Consider the following 15,049-nt stretch of genomic DNA (forward strand, 5'->3'; position numbering starts at 1 on the left):
TTTTGAATTCTCCTTCATATCTGAATGAGATTCTTGCTGGGTACAGTGATCTAGGTTGTAGGTTATTCTCTTTCATTACTTTAAGTATGTCCTGCCATTCCCTTCTGGCCTGGAGGGTTTCTATTGATAGATCAGCTGTTATCCTTATGGGAATCCCTTTGTGCGTTATTTGTTGTTTCTCCCTTGCTGCTTTTAATATTTGTTCTTTGTGTTTGATCTTTGTTAATTTGATTAATATGTGTCTTGGGGTGTTTCGCCTTAGGTTTATCCTGTTTGGGACTCTCTGGGTTTCTTGGACTTGGGTGGCTATTTCCTTCCCCATTTTAGGGAAGTTTTCAGCTATTATCTCCTCGAGTATTTTCTCATGGCCTTTCTTTTTGTCTTCTTCTTCTGGGACTCCTATGATTCGAATGTTGGGGCATTTCATATTGTCCCAGAGGTCCCTGAGGTTGTCCTCAGGGACAACCAAAAGAAATTCTTTTGATTCTTTTTTCTTTTTTCCTCTCTGCTTCATTTATTTCCACCATTTTATCTTCTACCTCACTTATCCTATCTTCTGTCTCCGTTATTCTACTCTTGGTTCCCTCCAGAGTGTTTTTTATCTCATTTATTGCATTATTCATTTTTAATTGACTCTTTTTTATTTCTTCTAGGTCTTTATTAAACATTTCTTGCATCTTCTCAATCTTTGTCTCCAGGCTGTTTATCTGTAACTCCATTTTTTTTCAAGATTTTGGATCATTTTTATTATCATTATTCTAAATTCTTTTTCAGGTAGATTCCCTATCTCCTCTTTTGTTTGACTTGGTGGGCATTTTTCATGTTCCTTTACCTGTTGGGTATTTCTCTGCCTTTTCATCTTGTTTAGATTGCTGTGTCTGGAGTGGGCTTTCTGTATTCTGGAGGTCTGTGGTTCCTTTTTAATGTGGAAGTTTTACCCAGTGGGTTGGGTTGGACGATTGGCTTGTCACGGTTTCCTGGTTAGGAAGCTTGCGTCGGTGTTCTGGTGCATGGAACTGAATTTCTTCTCCCTGGAGTGCAGTGGAGTGCCCAGTAATGAGTTTTGAGATGGGTCTGTGTGTTAGGTGTGACTTTGGGCAGCCTGTAAGTTGATTCTCAGGGCTATGTTCCTGCGTTGCTGGAGAATTTGTGTGGTATGTCTTGCTCTGAAACTTACTGGCTCTTGGGTGGTGGTTGGCTTCAGTGTAGGTATGGAGGCTTTTGAATGGTCTCCTATTACTTAATGTTCCATGTAGTCAGGAGTTTTCTGGTGTTCTCAGGTTTTGGGCTTAAGTCTCCTGCCTCTGGATTTCAGTTTTATTCTTCCAGTAGTCTCAGGACTTCTCCAACTATACAGCACTGATAATAAAACTTCTAGGTTAATGGGGAAAAGATTCTCCACCGTGAGGGACACCCAGAGAGGTTCACAGAGTTACATGAAGAAGAGGAGAGGGAGGAGGGAGATAGAGATGAGCAGGAGGAGAAAAAGGGGAATCAAGAGGAGAGAGACAGATCTACGCAGTTGTCTGTTCCCAAAGTGGTCTCCGTAGCCCAGACACCCACAAAGATTCACAGAATTGGATTGGGAAGAGAAGGGGAAAGGAGGAAATAGAGGTGATCTGGGGGAGAAAACGGAGAGTCAAAAGTGGGAGAGAGTAATCAACACACTCCTGAATAAAAATGGGAACTGAATATTGGATTCTTAAATGTCCAAAATTTATATCACATACTGAAAAACAAAGATTAAAAATCTAGAGTAGAGGTTAGACTCTTAAAAATACAATATTAAAAACAAAAACACAAAAAATTTTAGGAATATATATGAAGTTTGGTTTAAAAATAGGGCTTCTCTTTTTTTTTTTTTTGCAAGGTTATAGTGAAATGAAAATGAAAATTAAAGAGTAGTAGAGGAGTAATGAGGAATTTAAAAGAAAATAAGAGAAAAGAAAAAAAAAACAAGAAAAAAGAAAAGAAAAAAAATTTTTTCCTCCTTTCGAAGACTATGGACTGCTTTTCTGGGCACCTGATGTCCTCAGCTAGCGATCAGAAGTTGTTTTGTGAAGTTTGCTCTGCGTTCAATTGTTCTTTCGATGAATTTGTAGAGAAGAAAGTGGTCTCCCCGGCCTATTCCTCCGCCATCTTGGCTCCTCCCCCTTTCATTGATATTTTGAAAAGAATGAAATACACTTAAAAATCTTTTAATTTCTAATGTAGTAAATATACCAAATAAACAAAAGCTCTTGGTAGAGAGAGACTGTAGATAAGTATTAACAGTGTAACAGAGTCTTGAGGCCAAAACATTTAGGGTCTTCTGCTTCAGTTCATGTATCCAAGAAAACTATGAAAACACTTATTCCTCAGACAACTCTTCAAGCTTAATTTTGATCAGTATTTCCAACCATTTCTTTGAACAGATTTAATTTTGATGTCTACTCAGTTATCTCTCTATAAAATATAAGCCGGTTTGATTCCTCTCTCCTTAATTTTTTTGTTCATCCCTTTTAAATTTCCATTTTAGCATCCTGTGGTTAAAAAATGTGACAAGTAGAAAAATACCCAAGACTGACAATAGCATATCTATGTGAAATGATATGTTAAAATCATATTATGTGAAATTTATATTCTATAGGAATATAGGAATGCCTCTTTTGTGGTGGGCAGGGCCAAAAATTTTTGTCTTGTATTCTTTTGCACAGGCTGACAGGGAAATGATTAAGAAAATTTCATCTCTACTTAGATTGGTTAAGGTGAATCTGTTTCAAGCATGTTATAAGAAGAAAAAGTAAAAAGTTTATCACCTAGGGGAACTGTACATTGTTTTTTCACTTGAAAACTTTAGCGGCTAGAAATTTTCCCTGTTCAAAATTATCATGTAATTTAAGAAGAGCTGAGTGCAAGGTATTTAATTATTTACTCTATGGCATATAAATTGTGTGACAATGTAATTTGTCATCCAAATGGTACCCTTGGAAGTGTACTTTGCTGAGTTAGAAGAAAAGCAAGAGTATCCTGGTTTAACTGAGACCTACGTCATCCTACCTAGAAATCATAATGTTCTTGAAAAGCAGAACCTTTGACATGGTAGAATATTGTATTTCAACTGCCAGTCTTGTTCCTTTTTGTAATCTAATAGTTCTCTTCTTACAGGTTTTCTTGATGAAACCTGTCAGAAAGTTTCTCTGATGAAACCTGTCTACTAGAAAGAAAGTATTTGAAATTTCATTGTTATGCCCAAATAAAAATGAAAGAGAACTAATAGTTGGAACTTCCAGCTTATTTTTTTACATCTGCTTGAGTTAGGGGATGTTGCAAGATAAGTAATTGAGCAAATGAACCTTAGTGATGGCTCACTGTATTAACGGGGTATCAGTTATTAATCTGATGCTAACACAAACTGGCAGCTATGGCTCAGGGTGTTTTGAAAATCCATCTGTTGGCCTGGTTTCAGACCTTATGACTTATGTTAGACGCGCTGGGAATCTTACATGTGAAAGGGGCCGTGCTATGTGGTGGATTTAACTGACAAGTTAAACATCACTGCTAGAATGATATAGTGATAATTTATGATATTTTATGATATATGTGTACAGCCTTTGATTTTAAGTGTATTTTAGGAAACAAGAAAGTAAATATTGAATTCCAAATAAAAAGAAAAATAAATGAATGAAATGATTAGAGGGCAGAGTCTGCAGTCAAAGGGAACCTTTAAGGTATAGGAAATTAATGTTAGGAAAGCCTTCTGATTGCCAAACATTATGGGTAACTGGCCCATCGCATCACCTGATTGCCTCTGAACACATTTTTTTTTTTTTACCAAGCTAGTATATTAATGTTTTTAAAAGTACTTAGCACAGTGCCTGACATAAAGTTATAAAAATGTTAGTTATTAAGATTAACAGCAGAAATAGTTATATTAGAATACTTATGGTAACCGTACTTATTCCTGACATCAGCACACCCACTCAGATTATTATAAATTTGCTTTATTCCTAATGCTTTTCTTAAATTGGCATGGTATTAACACTGATATATTTCAAAAATAAAAATACTATATATAAATAAAATGCATATATATACACACGTGCACACACATAACATGTGTTTATCCCTCAGATACCTTTGTGTGCCTGCTCAGTCACTCTGTCATATCCAGCTCTTTGCGACCTCAGGGACTGCAGCCTGCCAGGCTCCTCTGTCCATGGAATTTCCCAGGCAAGAATACTGGAGTGGGTTGCCATTTCCTACTCTAGGGGATCTTCCTGACCCAGGAATCGAACCTGCATCTCCTGTGTCTCCCGCATTGGTAGGCAGATTCTTTACCACTGAGCTGCAATATTTTATATCGCATATACATATTTATGTGAAATTTATGTATATAAATATGATGGTAAAGATAGGAAATGGACTTTATTATTTTGGGTCTATGGGGGAAACACAGTATAGTGTTATTTATGTTTTGTATAAAATACCTAAAGCAATAACTGTTGCTAACAGAAAGAACAGCATTTTGTCAGTTCATCAACTGTGGCTCTGTTTGATCTTATATTGACTAAGGTATTCAGGGAAATATTTTGCTTTGGTTCTGGCTATGAGTAAAGGAAACTACAATTATTTATCACATGGTTCATACCGTGGAACCATAGCTGCCAAATATATTTTCATTGCTAACAGCTCCTATAAAAGCCAATGCTTTTACTTAAGTCAGTCTTAACTTAATACACTTTAGGGGAAGAGAGTTCACAGTTGTGCTCCAACTATGCACTTTTAGCAACAGTTTAGTTTATAAGTATGGCATGAGTGAGTGAAAGTCACTCAGTCATGTCCAACTCTTTCTGACCCCATGGACTGTACAGTCCATGGAATTCTCCAGGCCAGAATACTGGAGTGGATCACTGTTCCCTTCTCCAGGGGATCTTCCCACCCCAGGAATCGAACCCAGGTCTCCCACATTGCAGGCATATTCTTTGAGCCACCAGGGAAGCCCTAAGTATGGCATACATTTATCTGTATAGGATGGTTGTTTAAAAAAATGAGCATGCCATTCTTTATTGATGATTTACTTTTCAGGACTTTTTCTTTGTTCAGAATTATTTAGACCTTTTCAATCATTTTTCTAATTAAAAACATTTTTTTTATTGTTTTATTTTTGGCTGCACTGGGTCTTCATTGCTGTGAGCGGGCTTTCTCTAGTTGCGGTAAGCCAGGGCTACTGTCCAGGTGCTGTGGAGGGCTTCTTGTCGTGGCGGCTTCTCCTGTTGCAGACCCTGAGCTCCAGGGTGCAGGAGCTCCGTTGTGGTACATGGGCCTAGTTGCCCTGCAGCACGGGAAACCTTCCTGGACCAGGGATCGAACCCATGTCCCCTGTATTGGCAGGTGGATTCTTAGCCACTGGACCACCAGGAAGTCCCACTTTTCTAATTTTAAACAGACCAAACAGTAGACGCCACATTTCTATTGAAAGTTAAATGTAAAGCTCTAGAGGCCACAGGGGCTTGCCTCTTCCGAGTCCATTTTCCTCCCACCCTGATCCCTGGTTGGCAGAGCCTTTCATTCCCTGTGAGACAGTGAACTTCAGAGCTCGTGGGCTCCACGTTAGCCCTTCAGGTGATTGGTCCCATTCTTCTCGCCAGTGCTTAGTTTAGGAAGTGGCATGTGACCCAGTTCTGATAAGTGAGAGCAAGTCTGCTTGGGATCCCAGAGGAAAGTGTTTTTTGATGATGCATAATTTGTTGGGAAGAGGACATCATTATTTTTAGCTGGAATTTGTTGAATATACATATGACCCCAGACTTAGCATCTTAACCACAGGGACAAGTAGGGGACTTCAAGCCTGATGTGCTGAGTATGGGAGACTAGAACATGACTCTTGATCTTCTTTTTTTAATTTATTTTTAATTTGAGGATAATTGCTTTACAATGTTGTTTGGTTTCCGCCATATAACAGCGTGAGTCAGCCATAAGTATACATATATTTCCTCCCTCTTGAACCTGCTTCCCAATCTCCCTTGAGGATCTTCTTAAGCCACAAAATTAACCAACCTGGAGCAATCTAATCTACCTTAGATTATAGGGGATAGTGACATTTAAAAAAATTCTTAACCATCTGAATCAAGAGTTTCTTGTTACTTGCAGCTGAATGCATCCTATCAGATATAACACATTTTGGATGTGAATTACAGAATGTATTAGCAGAAAAGACTGGGTGTTTTATGTATATTTAAACACAGTTCTGATAGCTACTAAAACTTTATGGTTGAATCTATAAACAGATAGAATATTGACATAGTGTAGCAGATAAATGTCAGCCTAGGCCCTGGTGGATCATGACAGGTCCTGAGACCTGCCAAAACCAATCTTGATTTAACTGCATTTCATCAGGTATAAGAAAATTTTCTTTTCATTATCTTGGGGATTCCCTTTCATTCTTCTGTATTACTTTGTGTTATTAGAGGAAAAAAGAATGAATAATTATATCCTGAACCATTCAAGCACCCTTTATTTGAAGGCTTCAGATGCTTTACATCACAGGAAATGTGACTGACTATTGTGCTATCAGTGAATCAAGACAAACAGTGAACCACTTTCAGAAATAAATATAGATTTAAGGATATTCTACGTAAAGAATTAGGACCTGTGGGAAAAAACCCCAGTAAGTTGAGAACTGTAAAACCAAATTTTGTGTTGTTTACACTATTAAACTACAAATAAACTCATTACTTATTGGTTAGCTTTTTGAAATTTTTTTTTCTTCCCATGAAGGATGTTTCTTTCTCTCTGAAAGGTGCATGGCATTAGAGGATTAAAGGCACTTGAATGAGAAAGCAGCCATGTCGGATAAATACAAATACTGGCCAGCAGATTAAGTGTATTCTCTGCTCTTCTTTCTTCTTTTAAAATAGGTTTTAACATGCAAACATTGAACTTGCCTGTGAGTAAGTAACTCATGGCAGCTTTTGTGAATTCATTGTTAATGCCTGCAAAGAAGGACAGACTGTAAAACGCGGGCCTGAAGAGTATCTGTCTAGAGTAGATGACTGTTACAGGCCTTTGTCCCCGTGATGCTGCTTTGCCTTCAGAAAACTGCCGAGTAGGATTTACCACAATGTGAATTCGGGGCTTTCTCCTGCTCCCGTCATTGTGCCTACAGATGTGGGCCTCCTGCCCTCCTCTGATCTCACTTACTCGGGCTGCTCCCCTCGACTCAAGAGTGACCCTCACCCCAAGAGCTGATGTGATTACCATGTCAGCACATACTCAGTGCTTCATGAAGAGTGCCTGGAATCAGGTAGATTTGATAAAACGGTGTCATATAAATTCAAGATGTCTGTGTATAAATACATGCTAACTTCTCAGCCTTTTCCCAGCCCTGCTGCTGTCTGTTCTCTGAGCAGGGAAATAGATCATCCGCCCTCATTTATTCTCACCACTAAGGAAGAGGCTTCAGCTACATCCACTGTTTAAGGTTGGGCCACATACGTAGAGAAGAACTGACTGGATGATAAGCATGGAGGAGGCATTTGAAAGTTGGCGCTTGGCAGGCACGCGTCCACAGAGGTGGGGAAGGACACTGGGGTTGACAAGGAAGGGCTTCTTGTGCAGCGCCGATTGTTTCCTCTCCTTTCCCAAATGTACATATGCTGCATATGGTATGTTTTCCACACATATGAAAAAACACTTTCTCTTTCCAATTACATACTGAAATTGTAGAGCCTGTGGCAGTTTGAAATACCTATAACTTGCAGTTTTTTAGAAAACAGCTAAAGTGCTGTAGAGAGAAGTTAAAAGGTCTTTGTTGAAAATATGACTAAGCAGGAATAATGGTGAAAAAGAATCCTTGGCTCCCAAGTCTCAGTTAGGTCAAGGTTCTTTTTACCTTGGCCTAATTTAAAGGTAATTTAAAAGGACTTCACCAGTGAGGTTTACAGATCATCCGTAAGGCTTTTCAGTTATAATTTTTCAGTCTTTTTCCCTTGCAGACAGATACTCATGAGAACAGGTTTCAAACATCGATATATAATGTAGTTTTGGAACCTTGCCCCTTGGGTACAGAATGACTACACAGATGCAGCATGATTGAAAAATGGAAGCACATCTGTGTGATAGATATATGCTTACTGTGGATTGATTATTGAAAACTGAACTTGGGTTTTACGGGAACATAGAGAAACAAAACAGTATTGAGTAAGTCCATCCAGCTTTTTCAAGCCCAGATTAGCTGGGTTTTTTTTGGTACCCTGATGTCAACATAAAAGATTGTGATATATTCCAAAACATCCCAATTTTAGTGAATTGTATTTCCATCAATTGTCAAGCACTTCTTGAACTTATGTACCTTTTCACTGAAATGGTGACATTTCTTGGCATAACAGTTTCCATAAGCGTGCTACCTCTTTTATAAGGAAGTCTTCCGGAAGTGTGTCTTCTGTGCTTAAAGGCACATCTCCTAAGGCTTGGTTCCAGGATTTGGAGGGCTAAAGCATTTTCCCCCCTTGTTTACACTTCATGATTTTATGTTCTCTTTGTCTCCATTCTTTTGAATAAAGGAACATTTACCTTTTATTTTCTTTCTCATTTGTTTCTATAAGTTGTTAAACTCAGATTTCCTTTCTTAATGAACTGGAAGTCTCAGAAGAACTGGTCATTTCTACAGTTTTATAGAGTCAAAATATTACAGTGAGGTTTTTTTCTTTATCTTGAGTCAGACTTCTGTAGCAAGGTTGCTCAGAAATCCACATATACATGTTTTCAGTTATAGATAGAACATAAAGCCAAACAATGACACAGAGAATAGTCTTTGGTCATAGTTAAGAATTATGTTTTTCATTGGAGACAGTAATCAGAGCTGATATTTCAAAGCACATGAAGAAGAGACAGCTGCCACCCCCTCATACTTTTAGTTGAATTCCTGCCATTGTCACCATTATAATAAAAATTCAAACAGCTGTAGCTGATATGGGCGACTGTCTTCACCATGGTTGGTTTGTAGCCAGGCCTGTGAGAAAAGATAACTTGAAAAGGTTATGTTTTTAAATGTGTGAACATGAAATCATAGCAGATACTTTTTATCATTGACGTTAAACTTCTTTGTTTAATCTAGTTATGGTAGATCTCTATATATTACTGAAAGGAGTCTGTTTAACCCCTTAATAAAACCCCACTAATATTTTTGGGGATCCCTTGTGAATGGTCTGAGTTTCTCTCTTTTCCTGGAAGATGAACGCTTCCTGGGGTCATTCTGGTGCCTGTGTTCTTCATTGAATCATTTCCCGAAGGCATGGCAGGCAGCAGGGCCAGGCTCCAGCTCCAATAAGGGATCTGTCTTTAGGTCCTTTGTTTTAAAATAGGATTATATTACTCTTGCACCATTAATAAAAGGATTTGGTGACAAAACATAAGAAACCAAGGCATTTAAAACATATTGCCATAGAGCTTGGTTAGATAACTATTTTTCTGAACATTATTCTGAATTTGTAAGAGGTTTCATAAAGTATTTGCATTGGTCAAAAAGTTTTTCCATGAGATGTTATGTAAAAGCCTGAATGAACTTTCTGGCCAACCCAATATATACGTGATACTACACACAAATTATATTAAGTAACATGGCACTCTGCAATGAGATGCTCAGGGCTTATGCATCCAGACAAATTGAGTCCAGATCCCATTGTTGTCAGATGCTCTCGGGAAGATTTTGGCCAAGTTACTTTTCTGAACTTTTTTCTGCAGTTTTTTCACCTGTGCAATGGGGTTAGTATTAATAGTAGCTACCTCAGAGCTGCAGTGAAGATTAAGTGAGTGAGTAAATGTAAAGCACTTAACATGTGCCTGGCAGGTGTCCAGGAAGTGTTAGTGATGATTTATTTTATTTTTTCCAAATTTATTTTTAATTGGAGGATAATTGCCTTACATTGTCGTGTTGATTTCTGCCATACAACAGTGCAAATCAGCCATGTGTTAGTGGCTTAGTCATATCTGACTCTTTGCAGCCCCATGGACTGGAGCTCGCCAAACCCGTCTGTCCATAAGTCTCCATAAATCCCCTCCTTCCTGAGCCTCCCCCGACTCCCCCGTCCCAGCCTCTGGTCCATCACAGGGCGCTGGGCTGGGCTCCCCGAGCCGTGCGGCCGCTTCCCACAGCGCTCTCTCTTAGACTCAGGAATGGATGCATCTCAGTGCCGCTCTCTCGGGTCATCTCACCCCCTCCTTCCCCACTATGCCCACCAGTCTCGTCTCTACATCTGCGTCTCTGTTCCTGTCCTGCAAATAGGCTCATCAGTACCATTTTTCTACATTATCTATATATGCATTAATATACATATTTGTTTTTCTCTTTCTGACTTACTCTATATGACACGCTCTTAGGTTTGTCCACATCACTAGAACTGACTCAGATTTGTTCCTTTTTATGGCTGAGCAATATTCCATTGTGTATATGTACCACAGCTTCTTTATCCATTCATCTCTCAATGGACATCTAGGTTGCTTCCGTGTTCTGGCTGTTGTAAATCGTGCTGCAGTGAACATTGGGATACACGTGTCTTTTTCAGTTAGTGGTTTTCTCAGGATGTAAGCCCAGTAGTGGGATTGCTCGGTCATATGGTGGTTTTATTCCTAGCTTTTTAAAGGAATCTCCATACTGTTTTCCATGGTGGTTGTATCAATGTACATTCCCACCAACAATGCAAGAGGGTTCCCTTTTCTTCACATCCTCTCCAGCATTTATTGTAGATTTTTTGATAATGGCCATTCTAACAGGTATATCATGACACCTCATGTAGTTTTGATTTGAATTTCTCAAATAATGAACAGTGTGGAGCATCTTTTCATGTGTTTGTTGGCCATCTGTATGTCTTCTTCGGAGAAATGTCTGTTTAGGTCTTCTGCCCATTTTTTGATTGGGTTTGTTTCTTCTGATATCGAGCTGCATGAGCTGCCTGTATATTTTGGAGACTGACCCTCTGTCAGTTGCTCTTTTTGCCATTGTTTTCTCCCATTTTGAGGGTTGTCTTTTCATCTTGTTTATAGCTTCCTTTGCTGCTAGTGATTATTTTAAATTTTAAATTACCACTTGACTGTTTTTGTTAGTTAGGGAACAGTGAGGTATGGCAGAAAGTGAAGAAGAACTAGAGAGCCTCTTGATGAAAGTTAAAGAGGAGAGTGAAAAAGTTGGCTTAAAACTCAACATTCAGAAAACTAAGATCATGGCATCTGCTCCCATCCCTTCATGGCAGATAGATGGGGAAACAGTGGAAACAGTGTCAGACTTTATTTTGGGGGCTCGAAAATCACTGCAAATGGTGACTGCAGCCATGAAATTAAAAGCTTGCTCCTTGAAAGAAAAGCTATGACCAACCTAGACAGCATATTAAAAAGCAGAGACATTATTTTGCCAACAAAGTTCCATCTAGTCAAAGCTATGGTTTTTCCAGTAGTCATGTATGGATATGAGACTTGGACTATAAAGAAAGCTGAGTGCCAAAGAATTGATGCTTTTGAACTGTGGTGTTAGAGAACACTCTTGAGAGTCCCTTGGACAGCAAGGAGATCCAGTCCATCGTAAAGGAAATCAGTCCTGAATATTCATTGGAAGGACTGATGTTGAAGCTGAAACTCCAATACTTTGGCCACCTGATGGGAAGAACTGACTCACTGGAAAAGACCCTGATGCTGGGAAAGATTGAAGGCGGGAGGAGAAGGGGACAACAGAGGATGAGATGATTAGATGGCATCACTGACTCAGTGGACATGAGTTTGAGTACAACTCCAGGAGTTGGTGATGGACAGGGAGGCCTGGTGTGCTGCAGTCCATGGGGTTGCAAAGACATGACTGAGTGAACTGAACTGAACTGAGGTGGGGCTTCCACCTTAAACTATTCAACTTAATTACATACTATTGTATTCCCAAATAATTGGGTAAAATATGACTACTTTCTAGATCCTTCTGCATGATGCTTATTCACATTTAGGAGGGGGGCATGGAATGGCAGTGGGAAAAATTCTATTTTTTGACCAGAATTTCATATATATATGAAATAGTTTGTTTCTTAAATGAAAAAATCCAGACACATGAATTTACTAGTTATTTTGAATTAAAAATTTATGTATATGAAAGCTCTTATGAAATCTATAGGAGTGAAATCACATTTAATTTTATGTTGAAGGAATCATCTTTATTGAAAAAACTCACAACTATGCAGTGTGAAAACCATTCTTAGAAATCCCGAGCTCAGTCAGTTCAGTCGCTCAGTCATGTCCGACTCTTGAGACCCCATGGGCTGCAACACGCCAGGTTTCCCTGTCCATCACCAACTCCCGGAGCCTACTCGAACTCATGTCAATCATGTTGGTGATGCCATCCAGCCATCTCATCCTCTGTCATCCCCTTCTCCTCCCACCTTCAATCTTTCCCAGAATCAGGGTCTTTTCCAATGTGTCAGTTCTTCACATCAGGTGGCCAAAGTATTGCAGTTTCAGCTTCAGCATCAGTCCTTTCAATGAATATTCAGGACTGATTTCCTTTAGGATGGACTGATTGGAGCTACAAGTAGCCATAAACCTACAGTGTGAAATTGCAACCTTTTAGAACTGAGAAAAACCTTAGCTTGAGCACAGACTCCATCCCCTCTTTGAGGTTAAACGATGTGCTAATTATTTGCACAATTATGAGCCAGTTTTAAAATTTCTTTCTTGAGTTTCTCAGTAGTTTTCTAATCTTTTATTATGCTTAATTCACTTTTAATGCTTATGGGGAAAAAAGCCTCTAACATTTTATAACTCCATCCCTTTCCCCCCGCCCCCCACTTTGGATTGCAGGACATCCTAGGATACACACTATTACTTAGCTAACAATACATTTTATAGGTTTCATTCTTAATTGTACGTTTTCAGTAGTAGTGCCAACAGGGACTAATTAATAAAGTCGAGTTGGTAGAGTTCATCACAGGACGTTATCCCCTGGAGGTTGCATTGGAGTGAGGGGGCTCCTTTTTGGACATGACAGGTGTAAGCAGTAACTCAAGATGGCAGCTAGAGGGCGCCAGAATTGGGCGAGCCGGAGGTGAGCTTGCTCGCTGGTGCTGGAGAATTGGGAGAGGCGGAGGTGAGATGGCTCGCTGGTGCTGGAAAGACTGAGATGTTCAGTCTGTTCTCTTCTCTCCCTCCTCCCGAACACCACCTACTCTGCAATAACAAATTAAAATTTTATAGTGAGTTTACCAGATTTACAGATGAAGATATCAAAACTCAGACAGAGAGGTCAGCGTTTCAGAACTGTTAATACCGGACGGATCTGAGTTTCAGACCTCTGGCTTTTTATGTCTAAAGGTTCTATCCCTACACCAGTGCCAGGATTAGGGGATGCCAGGAGTTACTCATGTTCCTCAGTGAAGTGCGTTCACTGCGGATGTTTCTTTAGCACACAAAGTAATGCTTAGGGTTTAGAAAATAGGTGTTTTTTTTTTTTTTCTCTTCCAGACTGTATACTCTTTTTCTTCAGATGAGTAGGAAAACAGACACACTGCATTCAAAACCAGGGAAATTTTCATCATCACCCACTGCCTTCTTCTACTGCCCGGTGAACGCGTGTGAGTGCCTAGCTGGAAAGTCGAGGAATAGAGTTTAAGAATTTGGGTGGTATTCCTGGCACCATGAGCAGTCTTTCCCTCCCATAGTGTTGCAAGATAAAGCTCTTCCCTATGCAAGATAACAGATTTGGAACGATTACATGAAGTTCAAAATATATCGTGTCTGGAAATCAGCTGTTTTGCCATCCCTGAATTTGCTTAACCCCCTTAACCACGTAGTGTTTTTATTCAGAAAAGATGCTATTATTGCTGATCTTTTTCTCAGTGATCTGGGCCACTGACATACTTTGATGCTCTAATTTAAAAATTCATGGTATTGATTTAATGCTTTAGTAGAGAAACACAGCAGTGTTTAAAAAAGCAGATATTTAAACGATAAACTGTTAAGTGCGGATGACAATTGATGGTCTCTTTTATACCCCTCCTCCACTTCGCCATTTCTACCCTTCTTGCAGCTTGAAGTTCCTGGTACTCCAACTTGTGTTTTCTGTCGTTCTGCGAAGCCAGGTTCCCTGTTTGTGAAACAAAGAAATAAAAATTTCCTGGGGATAAAAGAAAGCTCTTCCTCTTTAAGTAGCAGACAGACTATATGGTCCCCCCCTCCCCCTTTGAATTTCCCGTGTAATCACTGTCTCTGTCTGCAGGAGAAAGGACTCCTTGTGGTTTGTTCTCCACTATCTTCCTTAGAGACGTATCTGCAGAGCCGCGCAGCGCACGTGGCACTCATCTCAGGGCGAGAGCTCCCGGTTTAGGAGAATTAGGCGATCGTAGGGCCGCGTCGTTCCCCGAAAGCCAGCCGCGTATCAGCTGCGTGGGGCCGGGGCCCGGGGAGGTGGAGCCTGTCCGCTCCCGGCGGCTGCGAGTGCCCGCTCGTCGGAGAGCATCCCCGAGCATCCCCGCCGCCTGCTCTGGTGCTGCTCCGAGGGGTGGAGGAGGCAGGGTGTGCTCGCGGACCGTGGGATAGACCGCAGCTGCTCCTTGGGGAGCACGGGGAGAAGACCGGCAGGCGGGAGAGCGCGCCAGTGCCATGGGCCAACTCTGCTGCTTTCCTTTCTCAAGAGACGAGGAGAAAATCAGTAAGTGGGATTTGCACTGTGCTGAATCCTGAGTGCTTGGCTATTTAGAGTGACTGTCTTCTTCTGGGGTAGTGGGGTTTTTTTTCCCCCTTATGGGAAACAGGAGAATAAGGAGCTGTGATTTTTCATGTGTATTTCTTAAAAGGGTGGGTAGGTGTATAGTTAATAATTAACTGTCAGAGTACAGTCACTCAATGAATAGGGCTGTGTCAAAGATCTAGAATTTCATCTTCCTTCTGTTGGTATTTTACAGCTTATTTTAATCACACTGTCTAGAATCTTAGTTTTGAGTTTCTCTGCATGTCACTGCCTGCAATTTGACAAATTATACAGGCCAGACTTCATTTGTGTTCTCTGAAATGGAGATATTTTCAGAGCAGTGCTCAATAATAA

General features: G+C 40.0%; 1 protein-coding gene across 5 annotated transcripts in view; it reads left to right on the plus strand.

The window, feature by feature from the left end:
- AKAP7 (A-kinase anchoring protein 7) overlaps positions 1-15,049 on the plus strand; it is a 130,201-nt gene that overhangs the window by 81,093 nt on the left and 34,059 nt on the right. Inside the window, exon 1 of one of the 5 annotated variants that reach the window (XM_043888454.1) lies at positions 14,312-14,656. The exons of 2 other annotated variants lie outside the window; for them this stretch is intronic. In XM_043888454.1, coding sequence (XP_043744389.1) covers positions 14,608-14,656 — 49 coding nt within the window. In that variant the 5' untranslated portion in view covers positions 14,312-14,607. Of the gene's footprint in view, positions 1-14,311; positions 14,657-15,049 lie in introns of those variants that run through there. 2 more of the 5 variants (XM_043888456.1, XM_043888455.1) reach the window with 2 other exon arrangements.

This window comes from Cervus elaphus, chromosome 26 (genome assembly GCF_910594005.1).
Source record: "Cervus elaphus chromosome 26, mCerEla1.1, whole genome shotgun sequence".
Lineage (NCBI taxonomy): Eukaryota > Metazoa > Chordata > Mammalia > Artiodactyla > Cervidae > Cervus > Cervus elaphus.